Source organism: Limanda limanda, chromosome 16, assembly GCF_963576545.1.
Source record: "Limanda limanda chromosome 16, fLimLim1.1, whole genome shotgun sequence".
Taxonomy (NCBI): Eukaryota; Metazoa; Chordata; class Actinopteri; order Pleuronectiformes; family Pleuronectidae; genus Limanda; species Limanda limanda.
Window position 1 is genome coordinate 24,103,893 of NC_083651.1, and position 27,795 is coordinate 24,131,687.

General features: G+C 42.7%; 1 protein-coding gene, 2 long non-coding RNA genes and 1 pseudogene across 4 annotated transcripts; 2 read left to right on the forward strand and 2 right to left on the reverse strand.

Annotated features, from left to right (window-relative positions):
* The first annotated feature begins 1,536 nt into the window (after positions 1–1,536).
* LOC133021798 (uncharacterized) lies at positions 1,537–2,823 on the forward strand. The gene is made up of 4 exons (XR_009682984.1): positions 1,537–1,931; positions 2,153–2,271; positions 2,391–2,484; positions 2,576–2,823. It is a non-coding gene; the product is annotated as an uncharacterized LOC133021798 (long non-coding RNA).
* A 3,274-nt stretch (positions 2,824–6,097) lies between these two features.
* On the reverse strand, positions 6,098–9,204 carry LOC133021345 (putative methyltransferase DDB_G0268948). Of its 2 annotated transcripts, none has more exons than XM_061088146.1 (6): positions 8,897–9,204; positions 8,641–8,801; positions 7,722–7,938; positions 7,112–7,215; positions 6,789–6,926; positions 6,098–6,300 (listed from the first exon to the last, which is right to left on the reverse strand). In XM_061088146.1, the coding sequence occupies exons 1-6, from the start codon at positions 9,005–9,007 to the stop codon at positions 6,204–6,206; spliced, it is 828 nt and encodes a 275-aa protein (XP_060944129.1). In that variant the 5' UTR covers positions 9,008–9,204; the 3' UTR covers positions 6,098–6,203. The 2 variants fall into 2 exon arrangements, with proteins under 2 accessions (XP_060944129.1, XP_060944128.1); XM_061088145.1 differs by having other exon boundaries at positions 7,722–7,962.
* Positions 9,205–10,112: 908 nt separating this feature from the next.
* Positions 10,113–16,940, reverse strand: LOC133022110 (uncharacterized; annotated as a pseudogene).
* Positions 16,941–26,262: 9,322 nt separating this feature from the next.
* Positions 26,263–27,641, forward strand: LOC133021666 (uncharacterized). The gene is made up of 4 exons (XR_009682967.1): positions 26,263–26,804; positions 27,026–27,119; positions 27,239–27,332; positions 27,424–27,641. It is a non-coding gene; the product is annotated as an uncharacterized LOC133021666 (long non-coding RNA).
* Positions 27,642–27,795: the final 154 nt, after the last annotated feature.

Genomic DNA, 27,795 nt, shown 5'->3' on the forward strand with positions numbered 1-27,795 from the left:
AAGTCATCCTGAGGAACATTTTTTTCCTAATGCACAGATCATGGAAGGTTATTGAAGGCGACTGGATTTTTTCCACGCTTTGGTGCCTCCCAGGAAACTGAGTGGGGTTCGCGGTACTGGTTTCCTGCCAAGTTACAGAGCTGCAGGCATTTCCTCTCCAGATCATCTCACCCTGAGCCTGCGTGTCAGTGGTGATTCACACACAGGCACACAGTCTTTAAGAAAGCGGATCTGAAAAAGTGGATTCAAGCAAACATTGTGAACTCTGGTGTAATTTTTCACCTGAGAACCTGTCGGCTGTCGGAAGCAGTGGCGGTTCGTCATACAGGGCGCTGGGGCGCCGCCCACCCTACAATTTTGAGATGAAAAAAAAAAAAAAAAAAAAAAAATGACATGTCAAAAAACATTATATATCAAATAATTTAATAAGAAATGTACTGTTTTAAAGCGCTAAATGTGTGCCGGAGACCGTAAGCCCCTGTCAAAAACCACTTAATATATTATATTTGGTAATATATTTGCCATTCGTTATCACTGAGAGAGAACACTGCATGAAAAGAAGCGTTTGTGTCAATCTGTGTCGCAGAGAAGTGTTGGCACATCCTTCGGTTAACGACTTTCACACGTATCTGCAGGCAGCAAAGGAAACGCTCAGGGTTCCTGCAGTTGTCAAGCCTGTGAGCTGTTGAGATTTGACCCCCCCTGCTCCAACTCCTAGAGGACGCTTTCACATGCAAATGACAATGCTCTGAGCTTCACAAATGCAAATCAGTTTCCCTGAGAGCAGATAACACCAATGTGTAAGAGGCACCAACAAACTATCTGGCTGAGTAAACCAGGCTTAAAATAAATATTAAACCTGAAATTTTAAATTGTTCTTAAGTAAGTAAGTGTGCTATAATGAATTATATTGTATACCACGAACAAAGGTCAATGCAGTCAAAAGAAATGAAACAATGCACTTTATTTCAAATTTTTATTGTCATCCAATCCTAAATCTCAACAACTGTACAGAGTGGCATGATTACAGTCACTTTTTCAATTGTGCTGGTTAAATGCACAGAGGAAGTGTAAACCACACCTCTACCAGCAAATAAATGATGCTGGGTATGATCATCTGTGTCCTGTAAGCTCCAAACTTCTACTGGCTTTCCATAAAAATATCTGTCCTCCCAAAATACTGGCATCAAATTCACATGTCAATGGCAAACTAAGCTGTTCCATGAATTATAAATGGTACCTTTTCACCACTACTTTCAAAATTGCTATGAAACATTCATTGATTTAATGATTTAATAATAAAAATAGTAATATTTAATCCCCCATGGACTGCACAGTGACAAAACACAGCAGCCGGCTGTTTGGATACAACATACATCTCCACTCAGTTTGATTATTATTTTAAATATAAAGGAGACACAATATAGAGCTTAAATTCCTTCATAATTTGAACTTCAATTGTCTAATTGTTGTTATTAAACTTTCTCAGTATTCCATTAAAACAGTCAACACTTTTATCCAAAGCGACTTACGATAAGTGCATTCAACTATAAGGTTACGAACACAGAACAGCGTGAATCATGTGTGTAAATGTACTAAACACCACAAAAAATAAACCTGGCCTCAGTCAAATACTTATCCCATATGAATTAACCGCTGCTCACGTCACCCGCTCGCGTCATCAGCTGATGGACTCGTCCAATCAGAGCCTCGTAAACGCCGTGCAGCAGCGTCGAGTGTCCCGCAGACAGGAAGCGGGTCGTGTTTAGCTTGTCCCGTACGAGTGACTCTGTCTTCGGGGTAAATAACTTGCTGAAGTCGACACGACGCTGTTCCCTGGAGGAGAAGATGAGTGCGTGTGGAGGCAGAGCCGCGGGCCCGGTGTGGACGAGTCGAGGCGGAGAAGACGGGCGCACAGTCCCTGAGTTACGGTGAGCTAGAGCCGCCATGCTAACCACTAAGCTAACTGGTACATCTGAAAGCATGTCCGCCACTCTTTGGGATAGCGAGAAAGTTGCTTAAATACGAATACAGCATCGAGTGCTGGAGCAGATCTAGTGCATGTGTAAATATGTATGAATTACTTAGATGTAACAGTTTGTTCTCGTTAAGTTTTTTCATCAACGTGACTTTTTTCTGTATGTTTTCACAGCCTCAGCCCCCCCCCCACACACACACACACACACACGCACACACACACACAAACAAAGAGGCGTTAGGCTGAGACGCTGAAAGTCCGGATTTAAAGTGCAGAAAATGAAGCCATTGAATGTAAGTAACTGTTTATGAATTGTTTTGGTGTTTTTTTGCTGTGGATCTTCCAACGGTGATGCAGCGCGGCTATTTCCGTTTATTAATAATAAAGTCATGTTACATGTGTTGTTTTCCAGCTGCCTGTCCATGACGTACAAAGACACACTATGAGCCAGTATGATCCGACCAGACCTTACATCAGCATTGAGGAGTTGTCGGAGAAGAAAGAGGGTAAGGTTATATTCATTAAATAATTTTCCAGTTACATGTAAAGGTGTATGTTGTAATTGAACTGTGCTAATTTTACTGAATGTGTTTACAGCTGATTGAAGCGGGACAGATGACATGGATCCATCCTTCCACAGCCAGGAGTGCACCGACCTGTGTCCCACACTTCATATAAGACTGGAAGCTACACTGATCTCACAGCTACACACCACAGACGTCTACACACTGGAGAAGAGTCCCACAAAGAAGTCATGACCCAGAGGCTGCAGAGAAACATTTCAAGCCTCATCTGAGTTTTTGTACAATATTTTTGCTGTATGTAAATAAAGCTTTCACTCCACATATACCTTGTTCACATTTGTTCCCTGTACAATATGTTCACCTATAACATCAAGCATCACATGAATGTTTAGTTTTAATTAACTGCAGTGCTTTTGGTAAAGGCTTACTTATAAATAATAATAAATATTAATATATACATTTTTATTATAAATATTGTGTGGGAGGGGCTTACCCCACGTGCGGAATGCTGTGACCCCACGTGTGCACTGCAATGACCCATAAGGTGACCAATAGCAACACTTCTACCAACCAATCACGAGTGACATTAGTTTCAAGGGTCTGTGGTTTCCTCCAATGGTGAGTAGAGAGAGGTTCTAGCCAGCGGCTGGACTCCGATTCATATGCTAATTAGATCACACGTCGCGATCGGTCCGCGAGGCTCAGCGAGCCCCCCCGCGGCTCTCTCCTTTGTTCTCCAAATCCCCCTTAAGGTCCGCAAACGCCGATAGACCCACCTTGTCTTCACTGGCGAACGCCGAGGTAACATCATGGAAACAGTTGGTTACAGCAGGGGATTAGGCCTGTCCGTAGAGGTTCACTGTGACAATAATACTGCTTTTCGTCTAGTGGAAGCCACTCCTCCCTGTGGGCGCCGGGCAAGTGGAAGTCTATGGAAGCCAACAAAAGGGGCAGGAACATTTGAGCAAGGACAGCTTCTCAATGGCGGATGACAGTTCGAGCCATGGGCGCACTTCACTTGCGCCTACAGCCAATGAAAGGGTTTCTTATACATCATGCTGACAGGACTGTCCAATCAGAGACCTTATCACTGATCTACAGGAGCTGCATAGTTAGCAGATACTTTTAATCTGCACGGAGGTGCAGCTCCGGTCCCGGAGCACTGAGTGAGACAGGTAGAGGACAGACAGTGGACAGATAGAATCATTGTTGTTTACTGTGTCGTGTGTGTAGTTTTATTGATCAGTAATAATCAGCTGAAATTTTTACCCACATGTTAACGTGCATGGGGACGTGCTCCTCCGGGACCGTCCCCGGGGACGTCCCGGTCTCGGTCACCTCCCGGAGCACCGGAGCACCTCCCCGGGGACCGGGACGTCCGGGACGACCGGGACGCGACCGGAGCACCTCCCGGAGCACCGTGCACCTCCCCGGGTGCACCTCCCTCCGGTGCTCCGGAGACCGGGACGTGTCCGGGGACGTCCCGTTCTCGGTCCGGGGACCGGGACCGGAGCACGCACCGGAGCACCTCCCCGGGGTGCTCCGGGGACCCGGGGACGTCCCGGAGACGGTCCCGGAGGAGCACGTTCCCGGGGACGTCCCGGACCGGAGGTCCCCGGAGCACCCCGGAGTTTTTTTTTTCTCATTGCGGTGGGCTATTAAACCGCGCCGCCCAAGTGCGCCCCCCCCAAAAAAAATGTCACCAGCCGCCACTGGTCGGAAGATGCCAGGAATCAGAGATTAGAGGAGCAGACGATCAAAGAGATCAGTGACAAGCTTGGAAAGAAAGTGTGGAGATGTCTGAGAATGATTCTCCGCCGAGACTTTCCTCTGGAGCAGAAAGAAGCAAGATCCGTCTCAGCTCTGTCACCACAACACAGAGGACTTCTGATTCTCCTCAAAGACTCATCTAGGATCATTTAATAAAAGTCTTGGATGGACAAATATGTAAAGGTTTAGAGCTCCTCAGGTTTTCAAGTTATTTTCTCGATTTACTTAATTCGAAAAAAATGTCTTGTTTTTTTTGTTAAATTCACGCAAAGACAAAATCCAGCTGATGAACAGGATGACGTTTTTTCTACAATGGAAATTAACATTGTTTTAAATGTTCTTATACCTCCATCTTGTGTGTTGCACTTGTGTTTGCTTTTCTTTCACCTTCTGTCCATTTCACCTCAAACCAGCTCCATCAGGTTTAAGTATGTAGACAGGGCCGCTCCTCCATCAGGTGAAGCCTCAGTCTGGTTCTGTTCTGTTCTCCTTTTTTTGAGGGTTCTCTAAAACCTTTTCAGCAATCATGTACAATATGGTAAAAGTGCATTATTTTGTAACATATATATGTTATTATGAAAATGTATGTGCTGGTGAATACTATATTGTGACGTGCAAAGCATCAGAGGCAATAATCATAGACTTTTCATCACTTTTGATCAAATGCTACTCTCTAGTGGTATTGTATGTGTACTTCAACAAATCCCTGTTCAAACATGCTTTGTGAATGTGAGTGTCAGCATTATGAGCGGAGAGCGACCAGAAGATAAAAATACTAAAGAGTGCGGCTTATTTCTCAGGATATGGTATTAGGGATAGTTCACCCTCCTTCTCTACTCACCACGATGCCGATGGAGGAGTGGGTGAAGTGTTTGAGTCCACAAAACATTTCTGGGGTTTCAGGGGTAAACTTTGTTGCAGCAGAATCCAATACAATAGAAGTCAACGGTGAGTCATTATTCAGACGTAATCAAACAACAGAAAAAACACAACGTGCCTCCATGTGTCCGTAAGCCCCGACATTCATATTCAACTCAAAACAGTAATTTACATAGTGTTTTGTTTGTTTAAATGTTAAACTCCATTTACGTCGTCTGACTAGTAAACTGAAATGCTGAGATACACATTTTTTGTAAAGTATCAAGAGATATTAATAATATTCAACATTATGTGTAGTCAGTGAGAAGTGTTTGACCCACAGTCATCAGCCGACTCTTTGAATGTCCCCTGGTGATCCAGCTTCACTGCAGCTTCCCTCAGCTGCTCTGCTTGCTGCCTCTCAGCCTTCAGTCTGCTCTTCATCAAGTGGAACGCGGCTCAGTCAAGCTGAGAACATGCGACTGACAGCTGAGGAAGCACAACTTGCTGCCGCAGTGTAGAGAAATGCACCATTTCTTGTCAAGTGGAGTCAGGCAATGGCACAAAAGGCTTAATGCCTCCACTCTGCCAGTTTCTAATGTGTCTGTCTCCAGCAGAAGAATCACACTCCAGGTGGATCCTGTCACAACAGACCTCAAGCAGCCAGAGGGGACCAATCATGAAACAGTTCTTCAGCACAGACACCTTATATCTGCTATGAGGTCCATCACCTCTATCATTGAAATCTTAATTACTGCTGCTAAAATCAAATGAAGATTCGATGCAAAATGAGTATTGTGGAGGCATCAGGGCTAATAAATCTACAGAGGTCTGCAAATAAAGAGAATATAGGTCTCTGAGATTATGTAAAGTGGATTAAGGCCACATGAATGATGTGGTTTTGAAAAAAATGCCTCAAAAATGAACATAGACAATGAATGCAGAGACAATAATCACGGACTCTTGATTTGAGTGTCACCCTCTAGTGGTATTTTATAAAACAACCTCACACATCAATTTCCTGTGTCCGTGACGTTCATGATCGGTGTTGAAAGTGTGAGAGGTGGTAGGACTCAGGCCTCCTCTGGTTTACAGGCCAGCAGGTAGTAATACTTCACAGCCACCACCACCTCTGCCTCTGCTGAGGTCACCTGCATCACGGACATCAGCCTGGACAGAGAGCAGCATGGGAAATAAAGTGTTATAAGTCATTCAGAGGGTGAAGTCCGGGACAACATCCTGTCCCTGTGGCAGATCTTATCTCTCAGCGTGTCATATAACAATTAGAATGGTGCAAACCTCAGCCCAAGGCTCAACAATCTCCTTAAATTCAATGAAGCTGCACCAAATGTCACACATTCATAGATATCAGTCCCCTAAATATGCATTTCTCCCTGAGTAGAAACTAAATTCGAGATCCGGATCATCATCTTAATTTAATAGGTTCTTCAATGACAAATCTCTCCAGCAAGTTTCTATCTCACGATCAAATAAAGATACAAAACAACAAACAAACAAACAAACAAACAGACAGGGCTGAGATATAAAATCCTTGGTAGAGGTAATAATAACATCATCATATGAGTCATTTTTCTTCATTTTCACAGACACGTGTGTGATGTACATGTGTGTGTATACTGTGGTGCATAAGTATTTACTTTTGACAGATGTCCTGGGAGAGTTGCTCTGCCTTCTGCGGGTCGTTTCTCAGCAGAATCTGATAACTGGAGAAAGACTCCACCATCCCCATGTAGCCGGACAGAGGCATGGCCTTTCTCACTCTCACACACTCTTGCCTTTATGAACACACGCACACACACACACACACACACACACACACACACACACACACACACACACACACACACACACACACACACACACACACACACACACACAAATCATACCACTGTACTGCCCGAAGTGATAAAAGATTGGAAATTAATATTTAGAATTCAGAGAGAGGTGAGTATTCACTCACCACTCCTTGTCCGGGTAAGGGATGGATTCATACGCCGCCCGGTACAACTCAATAGTGCTGGGACCAATGTGAGGGTCGCGGTAGAGTTTTAAAGCTGCATAAAACTGATCAAATCATCATAAAAGTCCATCAACTCACTGATGTCCTTATATACAACATGAGTCAGATGTTTTACTCACTGATGGGTTATACACAATAATATCCACTAGATTGCAGTGTTGTGCAATGTGCTGATATTTGCCTGTTTGATTGTGTCAGTGGGATGAATCCTGTCTGAACACATGTAATCTTAAATCTTAAAAGTAATATGCTGTCCTAATACTCACAGCCCACTGATTTCTCATCTCCTCAAGGTAAATGGACACATTTGCTTGTGATTGGAATCTGATCTTTCAGTATGCAGATATATGAACAGGTCATGACTATGAATGGTTCCCTGAAGTACCCGTGTCAGCAGGATTGATCCCTATTATTATTATTATGCTGCTACAAATGCTTTTCATTTACTTTATCATGTGTCCTGACATGTTAGTATATCTATAACAGGAAACACATTTGATAACTGTATTCATGTGCACATTCACAGAAATCTCTCTCACTCTGCGTGTACCTCTGTGCAGACTTGGTTGATTGATTGCGAGCAGCAGCCGTCGTAGCTGAGCTCCATGTCCATGGTGTAGCTGAGCAGAGCCAAGCAGCCGCGGGGCTTCAGGACTCTGTGGGCCTCCAGGAGGAAGCGTGGCCTGTCGAACCAGTGGAATGCAGTCATAACCGTCAGCAGGTCCACTGAGCTGTCAGCCAACGGCAGCTCCTCAGCCGCACACTCTCTGAAGATGGGAAGGTAGCAGGAACTGAATCAAAATCCACACACACACCAGTTGAAACAACGTCTGGGCCTTTCCACGTTTTACAACTAATGAATTTTTAAATACAAAAATCACTAAGTCAGATTAAACAATTCATTTCTGAGTTTTAATGTTGCACCAATGCAATAAATGATTAACTCCACCATGTATCCATCCAGGTTTTACTAATAGTAATGTAGACATTCTAAAATATCTTGAACTACGGGACTAAATACTCCATTGATACTGGGTTTATTTAATCAATGTTCCATGCTTTGCATATTCAATTTTTAAATATTTGTATTCTTTATATTATACTGCCAAACAATACATGGGGGTTTATTATTCAGTTGAATGTATGTTGGTTCTGCAGTGTGGGCCTCACAGCATGACCGACTTTCACCAGACAAGGTTCCCATTGTTCTCTCTTTTCGCCAAGTTGCTCAACAGAGCAGTCAATATAAACATTTTGGTGTTATCTTGATATCTCACCATGCATTTTTTTAATGGTTGGCTTGATTTCTCCCTCTGTAGCCAAATAAACATGGCACAAACAAACTAGAAAGTGACCCATGAAGCTTTCAGGTAGCATTGAATTAGCCTTTCACCTACGGTCTCATGTAAAAACCCTGTTAAGTTCAAGAATAAAATATGAATCCTGACTGCAGGTTGGTCCATGCTCACCTATATGTGATGTTTGCCTCCAGAGCATACTGCACAGCCAAATCCAGCTGGGCAGGACTCACATCTGTCCCCACCACGGAAGCAAAGTGTTGGGCCAGCAGCCGAGTGCCCTGTCCCGAGCCACAACCCACATCCACTGCCAGCTCAAAGGGACGAGCTTTCTGTCAAAATAACATGGCTGTGCAGTTAGTTTGGACATTTGTCCTCCAGTACTTAATATTCCAGAGGCTGCCATCCTCTTCCTACTCGCACTTACCCGTTTTTCCATGAATCCAAGGACCTGTTGTATAAGAAGTTCTGATGGAGAGACCCTGTACTTTAAGTAAGAAGCTGCATGCTTCTTGCCCTCAAACAGACGGTGAGCCATTGTTAACTGATGCCTCTGTGAACAGCTGATTTATCATAAGCTTCATAAAGAGCTTAGAGCAATCGATGTTACCTTCTTTTTCGTCTGCAGGCAGGCAGTCAGAACCACACAACACACACACACACACACACACAAACAAACACAAACACACGCATGCACGGACGGACACACACAAGAGGGAAACAACGGGGTGCAAGGGAACTGGGAGGCTCTATTATCTCTGTTGGTATGTGGTGTGTTTCATAATGAGGGTGTTTAAAGGGACAGCTCCCTCTCTGTGTGCAACAATGCCGAGTGACCTGAATGTAATCATAAAAATAACACATTTAGGCAAAGCTCACAGGTCTGGGTCGGTTCATGGGTCATGTCAGAACAACCTGGTGAGGACGATGTGGCCGAGGTACGATTTGAATGTGTGTAATTATAGTATTGCAAAGACGTCATGTGTGCAACTGTGTGTGTACGTCTGTTGGCTTCTAAATCTCATGTTACTCTTTAACTAAGGTTTTAAATTATTAACGGGCACTGCTTATAAACCTCTACAGCTGCTGGTCAGCAGAATTTAGTCAGGCCATTTCCTGCACGGGCTGTGAGGACATGTCAACACTGACTTCATAGGATTAATAATAAACTGCTCGGTAGTTGTGATCCCAAATTATCAGCTCTCTGAATATTGCAGTGTTTCTTATGCTTATTATTGGTATTTTAAACTTATCTCTGCAATGTATCAGTTATATATGGTTGTCAATTAAATATAAAAAGTATTTAGTATCATTTTTTGTATTATTGGCGTCTTCAGAAAGTACTTTTAGTGGTAATGCAGTATGATGTCATCATTAAACTAAACATATTTTCATGTTGCACAAAGTAAAAACAGTAAACAATGTCAAAAGCGACAAGCTACCTTCAACAGAATAAAAAAACACAGTGTGTTGAAGATTAGTTTGTAAAACTTTTGAGACAGAATTTACATTACACAACAAAAGGTCAGTAAGAGTTCGACTGGGGAAAAACACAGAAATGTCCAAATTCAATATGCACACCTTTTAATACATCAGAGTCTTTAACATCCCAGAATCAATTTCTTCTTTTTCTGTAGCATTGATCATTGTGGCCTAGATGCCAGGACACAGAAATATTCCATCGTCCACTCTATTTCAGTGTCCGGAGACGTGACTCCCATTTCATCCAGAAACCTGTGAAGCAGTGAGAAACAGAGTCGGATTATATAACTTGTAGAGCTCCAGGAAGACATTCAGTAAATTATTAAAAATATTCCCAGAATGGATAACTGGAGAATGCTAGTGTATGTGTGTGTGTGTGTGTGTGTGTGTGTGTGTGTGTGTGTGTGTGTGTGTGTGTGTGTGTGTTACCTTTTCTCAGTGTTGAGCAGCAGGTCGTTAGCCGCCTGAGGGTCTTTCTTCTTGTAAGTTTGGAACAGGACAGGGACAGGGTCTCAATAAATCCCACCAGGTTTTTCAAAGTGATGACAGATTTCACTTCTGTTTCAATCCTGTTGTATCAATATAGTAGATCAATTTTTGTATTCAATACAAAATAGTGAGAAATACAATGTAACTCAGTAAAGTATTCTTTCAAGTCTCTTGTCTGTTCCAGAGGCCCGGACCAAAATGTTTAAACACCTTTGTTATTCGCATTTTATAGGCTAGGGTATAAAATGAGGCCTAATTTGTCTTTTTAAAGGTCAGCCGACAGTTAATTCTAGATATTGCAGAGGTGTACTTAGCATTGGTCAGTTAAGTGTCTGTGTTGTAATTACCGTTCTTTGTCTGGAAAAGGGATGGCAGAGTATAACTCTTCCAGTTTACTGTTGCACTGAGCTACTGGGATGTTGCTGGTGTATGGCATCAGCAGCTGTTTCACCCAAGGGCGTAGGATTATATAGGGACGGTAGGGTCCCGACCCTACCAAAATCCAGCCTCTACTGTGTAGTCCCTACCAATAATACACCCGCTGTCCGTATTGTTTAGGCAATAATTATAGTACACAAAGGGTTAAAAATCAGTCTCTGCTAGAAGTCCCGTCTCTAAACAACTATCGCGCTTTGATTGGCTGTAGCGGTTTCCCGCAAACCTATATTCAACCTGATTGGCTGTCCCCGCTGTCACTCCATCTGCTTGTTAAAAAAAAAAAAAAGCTACCGGCAACTTGCTAGTCCCAGACAGGAGGAGCAACAGGACGCCTCAGTGCATAGCTAATATCTGCATCTGCGAGTGTAAGTTCTGCCTTCGGTCACGTCAGCGAGACGGATTTTAATATCAGTGATGTCATTTGCAGTAACACTTATATTTATGTGTGTTTTATGCGTGTGTGCGTGTGTGTGTGTGTGTGTGTGTGTGTAGGATGTCGAAGAAACGAAAACTGGACATAAGAGACTTCTTTAGAAGTCAACGTGTAAGTTAATTAAAAGGTTATATATTTTAGAGCCATAACAATACTGATATTGATTATTAGTCAGCATAGGCTATAATGCCAAAGAGATCGGCATTTTAAGGTATAGGCCTACCATTATTTTCATGTTTTATTTGTGTGGAAAGGGAGCAATGGTTTAAAAAAAATGTTTGGGGATAAATAAACATTAATTAAATTTAATAACCTTTATTTTCCTTCAAGGTTTCCCTCTCATTTACAGTAACAACAAGCACATTGCAGATGCTCATGTGATTTTATACATATATATTTTGGGGGAATAAAACATAATAATTGTGTGAACATTTTGTCTACCCATGTATGTACCCTAATATATCTGTTCATATGTCATGCATCAACATACTTCTGTCAGGTGACAGACAGTGGAGAGACTGGAGGAGATAGAGGAGGAGAGACTGGAGGAGGAGAGACTGGAGGAGATAGAGGAGGAGAGGATAGAGAAGGAGAGACTGGAGGAGAGGATAGAGAAGGAGAGACTGGAGGAGAGGATAGAGAAGGAGACAGAGGAGGAGATGCTGTAGAAGATGAAGGAGAGGCTAGAGAAGGAGAGGCTGGAGGAGATGGAAGAGAGGCTGGAAATTCACAGGTGAGGTTCAATAATGATTAATATGTTAGTCATGAGATTCAGCATTGTGTCAAATATTAGTCTGATTATGACCTGAATAACAATAGGCCTATATTAATAGTGTGTTTGCAGTAGTTGCTACAGCGTGGTCAAATGTATACTGTGATTTCTTAGGAAACTGATCCAAATGGAGAGAGCAGCAGGGAGAGTGCCAAGGATAGGGTCAGGGAGATTGTCAGCATTCAAGAAGATATTCTGGACAAACCAAACCAACCTCACCCAAATTACATTCCAGTTCAACAGCTGCCACACAAGCTCCTCCATTTTCAAGAGAGTTGGTTCAAGCAGTATCCATGGCTGCACTATAGCCCCTCCATCAAAGGGGTTCTCTGTTTTCACTGTGTGAAAACATACACTATAAAGAAAAGCACACTATATAAAAAGGTAGACCCTGCCTTTTCGTCAAAGGGATTTAATAATTGGAAGAATGCACTTGCCAGTTTTCAGCGGCATCAAAATACCAAATCCCACCATCATGCCATGACAGTTAGTGCTCAAGAGGGAAGCCCAATAGATTCGCAGCTCTCAAGTGCATGGGTACAGCAACAAGAGGATGCTAGGTACTGCCTACAAAATATTGTAGGATCAATACAGTACCTTGCCAGGCTGGGCATAGCACTGCGAGGCCATGAGACAAAAGATGGCAATCTATTTCAACTTCTGAAATTTAAAGCCAGGGATGATGTACGTCTCAGTACTTGGTTAGCTCGCTGTCATGACTATACCTCTCCTCAAGTGCAAAACGAGGTTTTGCAGATGCTAGGAAACTGTATTGTCAGGAGTATTGCACAATCCATCCAGATGCTACCAGTTTTGCAGTATTCACTCATCATTGATGGCACACAAGATGTCACAGGAACAGAACAAGAGGCTATTTGTTTTAGATATGTGGACCATGACCTGGTACCACGGGAGGTTTTCATTGGTTTGTATGAGGTCCCTGGTACTACTGGAGTGGAGATTGCAAGAATGGCTGAGGATGTCCTCTTGAGGCTCAATATTCCCATTTCTGGGTTAAGAGGCCAGACATATGATGGTGCTGCTAATATGTCAGGCAAATATTCTGGAGCACAAGCAGAACTGAAGAGACAGCAACCGTTACCATTGTATGTGCATTGTGGGGCACACTGTCTTAACCTGATTACGCAGTCTGCATGCAGAGCCAGTCCCTTGATCAATGATTCCTTACAGTGGGTGCATGAGCTTGGCACATTAAACAAGCAATCAGGAAAATTCAAGAACATATTTTCCAAAGCCATAAGTTCAGAGGTACCATTAAAATCACTCAGACCACTTTGTCCAACCAGGTGGACAGTGCGGGGCAAAGCTATCAGAGCGGTGCTGTCTCAGTATGAACGTGTTTTGTCTAGCTTGGAGGAGATGGCATCAAGTGGGTCAAACACAGGCATGAGAGCAAATGGTCTGCGTGAGAGGTTTGAGAAAACGGTACTTGGTCTTTGTCTGGCATTAGAAGTGATAGAGGAGCTGGAGTGTCTGAACACATCCCTTCAAAAAAGGACTGAAACTGTTGCAGGTATGAGAAGTGCCATACAGTGTGTGAAATCTACTGTACATGCCAAAAGAAATAAGGAGAGCTTTCATGAGGTTTTTGAGAAAGCAGTGGCTATGGTTGACTCCCTTGGGATTGAGCCCATTCAGATTCCTCACCAAGGAAAGCCACCAAAACAATTCACAAGTGAAGCAAGCCAGCACATCCCCAAGTCAGCAGAGGAGCATTATAGAACAGAGTTCTATAAAATGCTTGATAGTGTGCACATTCAGTTTGAGGAGAGGTTCAACCAACCAGATCTAAATGTCTTGCAAAAGCTGGAGGAAACTCTCCTGACTGGAGAAGTGAATGACATTGTAGATCAGTACCCAGAGCTGAACAGGGACATACTAAAGGTCCAACTAGCCATGTTTAGGTCCAAATACACTGTCAAATCTAGTGTTGAAGTGGCAGAAATAATGAGAGGATTGACAGTTGAAGTGAGAGGTCTGTTTGATCAGGTTGAGTCCCTTATCAGGCTGCTTTTAGTCATACCAGTTGCATCAGCTGAGGCTGAAAGAAGTTTCAGTGCTCTCAGGAGGCTTAAAACATGGCTGAGAACCACCATGACTCAAGTCAGATTGAACAATCTTGCAGTGTGCCATGTCCATCAGGAGACACTGGACAACATTGACCTTAAAGAAATCTATCAGCAGTTCATTTCTGTTACAGAAAGACGTAGGCATGTGTTTGGTTCTTTCAAATAGGAAGAGCACAATGGACACTAATCTGTGTATATGTTAGTATTAGCGATTCCTGGCTGATGACCCTGCAGCTGGCTCATGGGCACTGGAGGAAGAAATGCCCAGCAGGAAATTATACTGACCTGTACATTTAGTGATACACCTGTTGTTGTATTATTTCAAAAATATTTATTTACAATGTTGTTGATGTTGTTTACAGTTGCACCAGAGTAAAGTTGAAAACTCTTCTAAGTTGACTCATTTTCTTTCATTAGTTGCTTTAACCTATAACATTACAGAATGCATATTCTCTTTTGATATTCAGATATGCATTATAAACATGTTAATTAAGCCGATTTATTGATTTTTTTTTTCAATTATCATTGCGAATACAAAAAAAACCTATCAACTTTAGGAACCACTTTCATATCCCACGGACCCCACCAATGTCCAAATCAAACCTACTCCCTTGGTTTCACCTGTAAGTGAATATAGATAAAAACATGAATCCTTTACTGTATGCACTGACTTTTGATGTGTGTCTGTATGTATGTGAAAATAATATATAATGTAAGTAATATAAACTAACATTGACATTGGCCGTTAAGTTGTTCTCCACAGTTCTGGTAGGAAAGTCTGTTGTTCTGATTGGTGTAACGCAGCAGAGCAATGCAGCCCCGGTTGGCCTCAGGCAGGAACCTGGACTGATCAAACCAGTGGGCTGCTGCTGATGCTGTCACCAAGTCTACAGAGCCGTCAGAGAATGGAAGCTCCTCTGCTCTCCCGTTCCTGCAGGTGCAACGGACAGAACAGCATGTGAGTCCAGATAAATAGCACAGAGAAAGACAACCGAACACTGTTCACTGACACAACCATTACACTGGTTATATGAACGCTTCTCTTTGAAGTCTGAAATTCATTCAAGTGATTTTGACCAAGAATAAACACACTACACTACAGGTAGGATGTGGGAAACCATAGAAACATAACCCAATCTTGCAGTTAAGTCTCCTTCAGTGACTTATCCATAAAGATTACAGACCATGAGAATACTTTAATTGACCTTAGAAAAGGAGCGAGGTATTTCTGGAATTCCTCGGGGCCTGTAACACATTGGATTTGTCGCCCAGCTGATCCGAGAGTTGCACAAAGGGAAGGGGGGCCTAGTTGTGTATTGACTTGACCCCATTAATTTGACTCAATACCCAATGGGTGACATTACTAAGGACTGACACCATGTATCCTGTAAGATCAAGAATCTCATCCTAAACTTCTACGGGAAGATTAGGCACAGAGTCACTTCTAGAAATACAACATCACATTAGTGTCAGTTTGAAAAGAGAATGAAAATTGAGAGGAGCCTCAATTACTCTCTTCATCCTTGCCATGAATATGGTGTTCACGGCATCGGAAATTGAAGGCAGAGGCCCTCTGTCCAAGTCTGGCATTCAACAGCCAACCAACTAGAGCCGTTTTGGACAAATTCGCTGTCACCAAATCATCACCGTTTAGTGAAAGGGGTGGATCCTGGTAAAGCTAATTTCTGCAGTCTAGGCAGGGCACTTTATGAGAGGAGCAATAAATTCCAGATCACAATCAGAAGCCTCGAAGCATATTTGTACAAATTAACTAACAATATTTTACACAATTCAGGTTGTGTTCAGGTTAGCGCAACAGCGCCTCCAGATGTCTTACCTGTACTCGATGTTGGAGAACCCGGGCACAGCTCTGGCATCCTCCAGCTGAAACTCACTGATGTCAATTCCCACAACTTCTTTAAAGTGCGGCGCCAACAGACGAGATGTCTGGCCTGTCCCACATCCCAGATCTACTGCAAGCACATGTGGCTGTCCCTTCTGAGGATGTCAACATATGTAGTATTTGCTGTCAGTATGATGAATGTTGCAGGTTCACCAACAACTCTCAGTTTTTACAACAAATAAGCAGAATACCCTATTCCAGAGCTTGTTATGCACTTTGCTAAGAGAGTGCATTGTATCTTCATAGTACTGACCATCTCTTACCTTTTCATTTAAAGGGACTCTTACCTTTGTTGCATTTTTACACTTTTTTTGGATAAGGTTAAATTGGTATTAATAAGGTAATGACACTCTAAAATGCAAGACAGACCCACCAGGAGTAAAAACAAACAATTATTTCACTCTCATAATATTTAGTGAAAACTTCAACCAATAAAATTCTTTGGACCGAAGGACCTTATTGGTCGACAGACCTATCTGTTTGCTGCATGGACATGCAGGTTTTCCGTCTGCTTCTTGTGGCGCATTCGGGCCCGCGTCATCAAGGCATGTGAATGTAAATGTATATAACTTACCGAATCCATTGCTTTGGTAAACAAAAACTCACGTGCGTGCGTGGAGGCAGTAGCTTGTAAGTCTGCTTGTAAATAAAGTTTCTTCAAAAAAACACCGCGGATGGGAACGAGGGGGTGGGGCATTGGAGGAAGGCGGGATGATTTGAATGTGCTGTAATTCTCAAATGCAACAAAGGTAAGAGTCCCTTTAAGTATCGCAGAATAATATCTTTGACCTCATCTGGAGGCGCAAAGCGATACTTTTGGTAGATGGAGGCGTGATCCTTCCCCTCAAGGAACCGGTGTGTCATGGTGGTGTTTCTTTTAGTATCGTCTATCTGATTTGTTTTCACCTGTTCCTTCTCTGACCTTTGTTCCAGAAATCCATCTTTTTGAGTAAAGCTCCTCCTTATTTTGTATTTCAGTCTCTTGTCAGCATTTGTTTTGTTCCCTTCTTTTTAATACCTAACAAGCTGGGAAATAATCACTATGTTCAACAGAGTTAAGTTACTAAGTAAATCCAGCTGCAGTGTCAAACAATGGAGAACGTAGACATTCAACACCTTGAAGGAAGAGCGGTTTTGTGTATAGAATTTTTTTTCTTCTCGTTCAATGTGAAATGAAGAACTCAAGTTTACTGAGCTGCAGACATGTTGACAGTGAGTCACAGGGAAAGGGCCTCTTGCTTACCATGTCATTTCCGAATCATTTTTGCACAGGGTATTTAACAACTGCATACTCACAAAAGAATGAATAAATCATTTGGAGTCGAATATGGATGTCGGGGCTTGTGGACACTTGGATGACATCACACGAGCAGTATGGAGACATGTTAAGTTTTTTTACCTGTTGTTTTTTTTTACGTCTGAAGATAAGTCTCTAATATCTTAAGACGTATTGGATCGACTGCTACACCTTTTACCCCTGAAGCTCCAGCGTTGTTTTGTGGACTCAAACACTTCACCCATCCCTCAATCAGCACAGTGGGGAGTAGATGATGAGTTAATTATAATTTTTGGGTGAACTATTTCCTGTTTAATACCTGCTGTTTCTACCCCTACATAAATAAAGTAATTTGTCTTAATCATTGCGTTTGTGGCAGTCGTTTGCAATGTGTTTGTGGCATAAGTTCATATACGTGTAAACACAATCGCTATTAGTCAGATCTACCAGAGCTTTGAGATTGTTAAAGGAGACATATTATGCCCATTTTACCACAAGTTGATATGGTTCCTTGGGGTCTTAATGAAATGTCTGTAACATTTTTTGGTCGAAATACCACACGGATCATTTAAAACAGCAGCCTTTTTACCATGTCTAAAACAGCCCTCCTTAGATTGACCCGTTTTGAGTGCCCCGCCCCCCCCTCTCACCGCCCCGCCCCCCCGTCACTCACACACACACACATCCGCTTTCATGTCTTAAATCTCTCCTTAGCATATTTAAGGTTGTTAAAATCATTTTAAGTCACTGTCCTACACATATATTTTTGTATTCGTTTGTTGTGTTTCTTCATTGAAGCTACAATTTTCAAACTACTACACCTTCTGATAAAGATACATTTATTTAAATACATGCATTAGATATGTGTGTATACAGTATATACTTATGTGTATATTTGTTCATACAGGGCATATATTCTGAGCGCGCGCACACACACACGCAGATACACACACAGACAAAGGGATGTGGGGGCTAGCTTTGGAGGCTAACACTGCTGCAACTTTTGCGGTGAAATGCACTTGAAACCCCGGGTATGAGTCTATTTTAAAGCGAGCGACGGAGGCGGCAACGAGCTGCTGTTGACCGGCACCGGTTTGTGCAGCTCGGGGTGCGTGGAGCAAATCTGTACGAGCCACAAAAGTTATAAGGCGCAGCTCTCTTCCCCCCTCCTCCTCCGCTTCACCACCCGGGCATCACAGGAAAGGGTTGCCACTGAGCGAGTGCCCAGGCACGGGTACAATGCAACCGGAGACCGGGGGGGGGTCCTTGAACACGTTCCGGTGCTATTTTCTAACAAAGACAGACACACACAGAAGCCACGAGTCGGGTTAGCCTCCGAGTGCATTGTTTTCAACGTATACGTGCTGCATGCCCGGGGCGCCACACACACACACACAAGCTAGACTCCGAGAGCATTGTTCCTCCACTCCGGACCCGAAATGGGATCTCTCCCTCCACCTCCCAGTCCGATGCTTCCCACAAACTAGCAGCAAGCTAGCGTTAGCTCGTTGTTGATAAACGTAAAGCATCTAAGTGGCCACAGCGGCAGAGACACGGTCCCCAACACCGGCACCAACCCGGTGTTAGCTGCGGGACGTCCCCGCTGTTTTCTATACATGCTGCTTCTACCGGGGCAAAATACACACACAGAAGCTAGCGTTAGCCCGGTGTTAGCTGCGGGACGTCCCCGCTGTTTTCGTTTTATACATGCTGCTTCTACAGGGACGAAACACACACACAGAAGCTAGCGTTAGCCCGGTGTTAGCTGCGGGACGTCCCCGCTGTTTGCTATACGTGCTGCTTCTAACGGGGCAAAATACACACACAGAAGCTAGCGTTAGCCCGGTGTTAGCTGCGGGACGTCCCCGCTGTTTTCGTTTTATACATGCTGCTTCTACAGGGACGAAACACACACACAGAAGCTAGCGTTAGCCCGGTGTTAGCTGCGGGACGTCCCCGCTGTTTTCTATTCATACATGCTGCTTCTACCGGGGCAAAACACACACACAGTAGCAAGCGTTAGCTCGCTGCTGCTAGCCGTAAACAAACACTGACACGTCCAACCTGGACAAAGTCACATCCAGCTGAGGCAGCAGCAAACAGCAGTGACACACAGTCAAACAGAGTCACAGCAGCCACAGCATCAACACAGTAAAGCAGCACCGACCTCCTACCTGAAAACAGCAACACGTCCACCAGAAGCGAGCCGCTGACATGGAGCCAGCAGCCCGCGACATCACCCAGCGAGCCCGAGCTGAGGAGGGGGCTGTGGCAGGTAACTCACCCCGACCGCAGGCTCTGTTTCCTCCGCCTCACACCCAGCTCCCCGGCTGGTTAGCTTCCCCCCCTCGGCTAGCTCCCCAGCTAACACCCCCCGCCTCAAGTTGAGGACTTTACCCTGGTCTCCTTCTCCACCAGATCTCCGCCTCTGGGGGGGGGTGCTATGCCATGTAGATAGACTGTTATGTCACAATCTAGTCGTATTCCCATTCGACACATTCTGACAGAGGAACCACAACAAATCAGACTTTTTTTTTTCCAAGAGTTTTTGGGATGGTAGACACGCCAGATACCCAAATTAACGTGTAGAAGCGCTACAAAAGTGGAATTTTCATAATATGTCCCCTTTAATTAATTTTTGCTCACCACTATCTTTGTCTCTTTCAACCCTCTCATTTGTCACCAGTGGACAACTGAACAGACGTTACTTTATTGGAAAGTTGAAACCAGGACCACCACCTACAAGTGCATGACCCATTCACATGAAAGAACAGGCTGCTCCTTGACTCCAAAGATCTCAGTGATTCACTATAACGTCAGCTGTAGTGAACTTGCAAGGGCCCTTCAATGTTGCATGTTGCTTTAATCTAAGTTAAAGTTTATTGTTCATTCTCTTGACCAACACTGAAAAACATCTTTGTTTTGTCTTGGTTGCCGAGGATGGGCCTCCAGGGTGGCCAAGTGTGTTTAATTGCTCTTGAGGGATGATGGAGATAATGACCTGTTGACCACTTCCAAAAACAGAGCATGCCGTGTTCTGCCCCATGGGCTCTCATTAAAGTCTTGACATCATTAACCGTTATGTTGATGTATACCAAACCAATATCTATCCTTGAAAGAAGAATTTCATGTATATTTTTTTCTTTCAATGACAAAACTAAGCGAAAGTAATACTAATTGCCCCGGTTCCCTAGCACCTGCACTGCAAAAACTGCCCTTCAAAAAAGAAGCAAAAAATTCTTATATTCAATCGAATTATCCTATATCAAGCAAAAAAATCTGCCAATGGGGTAAGCTTTTTTTGCTTGACAAGATTTCTTAAAATAAGCCCAAAATTCTTAGCTCTGAAAGACTAAAATGAGACTTTAAACTAGACAGAAAATCTTAAATTAACCCGAATTCTTCTAAAACAAGCAATGAAAAAAACACTAATTTAAGATTAAGTTACTTAAAATAAGAACTTAAGTCTCTTGACTAAATTAAATTTAAGAATTGACACCTTAATCTGGGATTGATAATGAGCATGAAAGTAGTTAAAATAAGACATAATTTCTTAAAACAGCATAACAAATATTAGTGATGTTGTCTTAAATCAAGACACCAAAACATTCTCATTTAATATTTTTTTATTAACTTTGCAATACTCAACTCAACAATGCTCAACTCAACATCCAAAAAAGGACGACTTCCACATTCCAGAGCTATCATGATCTAACAGATTGAAAAGCCAGTTATGATTTGAACCTCACTATCAAAAAAAAACATCAGTTATTGTAGCAGCATACTACAGCAATAAACACCATGTTGCAGATGCTTTGCAGCATATTATCCGACAAGAAAGGTTTTCAATCTCACCAACAAATGTGTCTAATTGTGATGAACTTTTTTTTTTTAAACAGAACATCAACTTTCTTTGAAAGTCTTTCAACAGGCAGAGTGGGGCAGAGTGATGGCCAAAGGGACTCACTCACTGAATGACTTCCACTCACCCATTTCTTTTTTGTAGTGAGGGGTCAAATCCTGCTCATGAATTGAATCTTGAAGTACCTCTGTCTGCAGTACTGAGAGTAGTGTAGAAATGCACTTGGGGTAGGTCATGTGCAGGGCATAGTAATATGCCATGACGTAGAGAAGTCCCTCATTAAGTCTGTCCATGGTGAAGGTGGTCACAGGTGTTTTTCCGATGGCGATCATGTAGTTGTCCTCAGAAACGAGCAGAACAGGAGAAGACAGGGGTCGCTGCTGCATGAAACCATTAGGATCCTCAGAAGTCTAGATGACACAAATAAATCAAGAAGATTAGAAAAAACATTGCAAGTAACATAAACTTAAGACCTGGACTAGGACATTAGTGAAATCATATTGTACTTTAAAACACATAGTCACAGTAACCCCTCAGCATTAAGCCCACTGCAAATGCTGAATGCACAGCTAGTTCCAATGATGTTAGTACTACATTAAGTACACTATGGAAAACACTTCCCCTTTGGAGCTTTCGAAATGATAAAAGTTTATCTCAAAGTAAATAAACCTACGTAATATAAAATATATGCCTGAAACACTGTAACATATTATGAAATGTTACAGTAAGTCTGTAAATCTCACCGCTAGGACATGGAAAAGAGCCTCGCTGGTTGAGCCCAGTTTCTTTGGTGGCAAAGTGCTGGACGGAAAGAGCAGTGGCAGGGCTCTGAAGACAGCTGTGATATGCTCCACTGGTTAAATGGAAAAGGGACAATACAAGGTGGTACTATAAATAACTTTAACATAACAAATAATTACGAGACATTATTAAATAAAATGAACAAGTCAATGTATTGTGACTTCACCTCCATTCAAAGTTTTAGGAGGCTTCATGGCCTTCTTCATCACTCCATAAAACTGGACCTTTGAATAGAAGGTTTTCCATCTGTTCTGCATCTCTGATATGTACTGGGAGTTGGTCGGTTGGATGATTCGCTGCAGCTCATCCAGCACCTGAAAAATAGATTCAGATAAAGAAAAAAAAACTGAACAAAAAAGTACATTCTGATGACTTCTTCAAAAAAAAACAGCAACATTACTTACATGATCCAGTTCTCTGAAACAAGGGTAAGCCTCTAGAATCTTTGTTGCTCTGTCTTGCTCCTTTAAAACATCAGAGGTGATGAAGCATCTTCGAGACTCAAATTCCATGTTCAGCAAATGAGTGACCGCAGCTTTGTTTGGCTTTTTGGACTTGTATATTTCTTGGAGGGTCTTGTAGTGTCTTGCTTGGATTTTCTGGCTGTCCATGATGTCAACTGAACAAGCTGAAGACATTACAGGAATGTTATGGTGGAAAGGGGACATGAGATTTCCAAACTAACAAGTAAAACTGACAAATTAAATGTAATACAATACATACATTCTTCATCACTGCTGATCCGGTTCTGCGCTGGAGTACTGGTTCTAGGTGACAGATCTACTGGGATGCCCATGGGACTAACAGGTGACCGTTCCAGAATAATGGTGGATGTGCTGGAATCTCCATCATAGTCAGTAGTTGCAACGTCTGAACTTAGTTGCAACGTCTGAACTGACTTCTTGTCGTGGTTTCTTGGCAGGAGGACCTTTGGCCTTCTTTGGACTTCTGACATTTGAGAGTCTCTTCATGAGCTTTTTGGCAACATGCTCCTGCGAGGCATACAAAGTTAACATAAAAAAAAATGACAATAGGCTCAAACTTTCTTATATTCTAATTATAGCTTTCGGCAATGTCTTGCTCCATTTGAACTTTCTGTCACGATTTAGCACTGTATGAACAGAAATCTCAGCATTAACATCATACCAGCAACAAGCAAAAGTGACAATCTACTCACCCACTCATTGTTTGATGACCTTTCTTTTATCATTGGATAGTAATCCACCAGTCGCTTTGCCATGGCATTCACCTCATGTTTGGTGGGGTATCTGGAGTCCTCTGTGGCTCTTGCGATGGAGATCATGTTAGTCATAGTGTTTCTTATGAGTCTGCAGAAGAGCTCCTTGGATAGGGTCACATTGTGCTCGGTCCCCAGTCGTTTCTGTTTAAAGTAGGAGCGTCGCACCTGTTCAAGCTCACTGTTGGTGAAGACTATGTATTCTGGGTTTGACATAGTCACAAATTTAGAAGTATTGGCCTCCTCTTTTGAAAAGTCACTGCCTCCAGTGGGGGGTGATTGCTGAATTTCGGGAGCAGTATCCACCTAAAACACATTTACACAAACATTGATTGAGAAACTTTGTCATAGTATGTTCTTACTTGTTAGTTTAAGCATTATCATTTTGGGGATTAAAAAAACACTTTTTTATTTTATATCCACTGTTGAAATGGACTCAAAGCAGACATGTCTAAACTAATGACATATTTATGTATATGAACCAGATTTAAACTGTGATATTGGAAAAATGTTGTACTGTTAAACAGTTCTGTTGTACTGTGAAAGACAAACCTGACCTTTTCATCTGTATTTACAACAAGCCATATAGCCCGCCGCCTCAAGAAATTTTCAGGACCAGGAAAGAGGTCTTTGATGTCGTCTCGGGAAAGCGAGGGTAGTAAGTCTTCTCCAATATTAGCAGCTGGAATATAGAACAGTTACAGTCAGGGCCAAGAAACAAAGGTTATCATTTAATTCACTCAGATTTTAACATAGCAGGTGAGGACATTGTGCCAACACCCAATAAGCACTGTTTGGACATTTTACAAATTTTTCCTATTTTTACTTCAAGAGCAGTGAGTGAATTTGACAGCATTTATAAATTACCGGTACATATATTGAAGCCATGCAAACTACAGTAAGAGTGACAATAGAGCCTTGCTAGATAAAATGCATTCACATTTCATGTCAGTTAATATATTTTGTAAAGCTTGATAGACAATTGGCACCACAAATGGCACCTTTAAACAAATGCCTTAGCCTACAGATTAAACTCAGGCGCCTTGTACTGATAGTGCCGGGGTCTAGGGCTGCCACTAACGACTATTTTTCTATCGATTAATCTGACGCCTATTTTATCAATTACTCGATTAATCTAAACGATTAATTTTCTTCCAAAAAAATAAAATTGACCATTTCAATTCAGTTAATTTTATTTTGACAACAAACTGTATGTCATTGTATAATGCAGCACAAAACAAAATGTAAACAAAGGCTCAAATATTAAAGTGCAAAACTGTAGGTTTAAACTAGCAACTCCAACGTGATAAAAAAAAATCAAAAAGAGGGCTTATAAGTTAAGTCAGCAGTGCAACTCAAAAAGATAAAGTTTCTATTTAACCCCTTATCAAAATAAAAAAAGTTAGGTGTGCATATTAAACAAAGTGCAACATGTTTAGAGTATAAGAAACAATGGTTTCCAGCTCAAAATCCGACTCAAACGTCAGTTAGACATGTGTGTTGTAATGTAAGAATGTCAGCACGTCCACATGTTCTGCACTCAGGCTAGCGCCCCCCCCCCCCAGCGCGAACGAAGAGTTCCCCCCGCGGGCGCCTTAGCTGAGGTGACGCGGGCAGGACCCGACCCGCGCCGGGCCGCCGTCCGCACCTGCGACGGACACCGGCCCGCAGTGCAAGAGAGAGGAAGCCCCCGCACCAGCGACGCCTTGATGCGCCGTGGACGTGGACGAGGACCCCCCCCCCCCCCCAAAAACAACTTGAGGCGGGCCGCACACCGAGTCTCCGGCTGCGTGGAGGGGGGGGGGCGCCGGGGCGACTGCTGCCCCAGCCGCGCATGTGCCCGGCAGTTTAAAAAAAAAAAATGCGTCGATGACTTCGACGAATCGCGGCCGCCCTACCGGGTTCCTGTGCGCGCAAAAAAGCTCCAACGGCTCCGGCTCATGCCTGCGCATGTGCACTGCTTAATCAATTAACCCTCAACGTTTTACAACCAGGTGTTGCTGTTTTTTCAGCATTTACAGCCCCTAATATTAACATAATGGACCCAAAGCTTAATTAGACTTAACCTATTTCTAGATGGGAATCATAATGCAACACCAGCCGTTTTTTTGATGTAGATTAGCTGCTAAACTTTAGCCCATTAGCCGCAAATCCTTCGTTACACTGCATGAAAAGAAGTGTTTGTGTCAATCTGTGTCGCAGAGAAGTGTTGGCACATCCTTCGGTTAACGACTTTCACACGTATCTGCAGGCAGCAAAGGAAACGCTCAGGGTTCCTGCAGTTGTCAAGCCTGTGAGCTGTTGAGATTTGACCCCCCCTGCTCCAACTCCTAGAGGACGCTTTCACATGCAAATGACAATGCTCTGAGCTTCACAAATGCAAATCAGTTTCCCTGAGAGCAGATAACACCAATGTGTTAGAGGCACCAACAAACTATCTGGCTGAGTAAACCAGGCTTAAAATAAATATTAAACCTGAAATTTTAAATTGTTCTTAAGTAAGTAAGTGTGCTATAATGAATTATATTGTATACCACGAACAAAGGTCAATGCAGTCAAAAGAAATGAAACAATGCACTTTATTTCAAATTTTTATTGTCATCCAAAACAATCCTAAATCTCAACAACTGTATAGAGTGGCATGATTACAGTCACTTTTTCAATTGTGCTGGTTAAATGCACAGAGGAAGTGTAAACCACACCTCTACCAGCAAATAAATGATGCTGGGTATGATCATATGTGTCCTGTAAGCTCCAAACTTCTACTGGCTTTCCATAAAAATATCTGTCCTCCCAAAATACTGGCATCAAATTCACATGTCAATGGCAAACTAAGCTGTTCCATGAATTATAAATGGAACCTTTTCACCACTACTTTCAAAATTGCTATGAAACATTCATTGATTTAATGATTTATTTTTTCAGTGTAATATTTAATCCCCCATGGACTGCACAGTGACAAAACACAGCAGCCGGCTGTTTGGATACAACATACATCTCCACTCTGTTTGATTATTATTTTAAATATAAAGGAGACACAATATAGAGCTTAAATTCCTTCATAATTTGAACTTCAATTGTCTAATTGTTGTTATTAAACTTTCTCAGTATTCCATTAAAACAGTCAACACTTTTATCCAAAGCGACTTACAATAAGTGCATTCAACTATAAGGTTACGAACACAGAACAGCATGAGTGAATCATGTGTGTAAATTTACTAAACACCACAAAAAATAAACCTGGCCTCAGTCAAATACTTATCCCATGAAGTAACCGCTGCTCACGTCACCCGCTCGCGTCATCAGCTGATGGACTCGTCCAATCAGAGCCTCGTAAACGCCGTGCAGCAGCGTCGAGTGTCCCGCAGACAGGAAGCGGGTCGTGTTTAGCTTGTCCCGTACGAGTGACTCTGTCTTCGGGGTAAATAACTTGCTGAAGTCGACACGACGCTGTTCCCTGGAGGAGAAGATGAGTGCGTGTGGAGGCAGAGCCGCGGGCCCGGTGTGGACGAGTCGAGGCGGAGAAGACGGATGCACAGTCCCTGAGTTACGGTGAGCTAGAGACGCCATGCTAACCACTAAGCTAACTGGTACATCTGAAAGCATGTCCGCCACTCTTTGGGATAGCGAGAAAGTTGCTAAAATACGAATACAGCATCGAGTGCTGGAGCAGATCTAGTGCATGTGTAAATATGTATGAATTACTTAGATGTAACAGTTTGTTCTCGTTAAGTTTTTTCATCAACGTGACTTTTTTCTGTATGTTTTCACAGCCTCAGCCCCCCCCCCCCCACACACAAACAAAGAGGCGTTAGGCTGAGACGCTGAAAGTCCGGATTTAAAGTGCAGAAAATTAAGCCATTGAATGTAAGTAACTGTTTATGAATTGTTTTGGTGTTTTTTTGCTGTGGATCTTCCAACGGTGATGCAGCGCGGCTATTTCCGTTTATTAATAATAAAGTCATGTTACATGTGTTGTTTTCCAGCTGCCTGTCCATGACGTACAAAGACACACTATGAGCCGGTATGATCCGACCAGACCTTACATCAGCATTGAGGAGTTGTCGGAGAAGAAAGAGGGTAAGGTTATATTCATTAAATAATTTTCCAGTTACATGTAAAGGTGTATGTTGTCATTGAACTGTGCTAATTTTACTGAATGTGTTTACAGCTGATTGAAGCGGGACAGATGACATGGATCCATCCTTCCACAGCCAGGAGTGCACCGACCTGTGTCCCACACTTCATATAAGACTGGAAGCTACACTGGATCTCACAGCTACACACCACAGACGTCTACACACTGGAGAAGAGTCCCACAAAGAAGTCATGACCCAGAGGCTGCAGAGAAACATTTCAAGCCTCACCTGAGATTTTGTACAATATTTTTGCTGTCTGAGATTTTGTACAATATTTTTGCTGTATGTAAATAAAGCTTTCACTCCACATATACCTTGTTCACATTTGTTCCCTGTACAATATGTTCACCTATAGCATCAAGCATCACATGAATGTTTAGTTTTAATTAACTGCAGTGCTTTTG

Bases quoted from the DNA above. Each gene is read 5' to 3' on its own strand.
- LOC133021345 (XM_061088145.1), bottom strand. From the start codon at position 9,007: ATGGCTCACCGTCTGTTTGAGGGCAAGAAGCATGCAGCTTCTTACTTA. The intron at 7,963-8,640 runs GTGAGCATGGAC...ATTTTGATTCAG, and splicing joins GAGGCAAACATCACATATAG to TTCCTGCTACCTTCCCATCT. The intron at 7,216-7,721 runs GTACACGCAGAG...TGATTTGATCAG, and splicing joins TCAACCAAGTCTGCACAGAG to TTTTATGCAGCTTTAAAACT.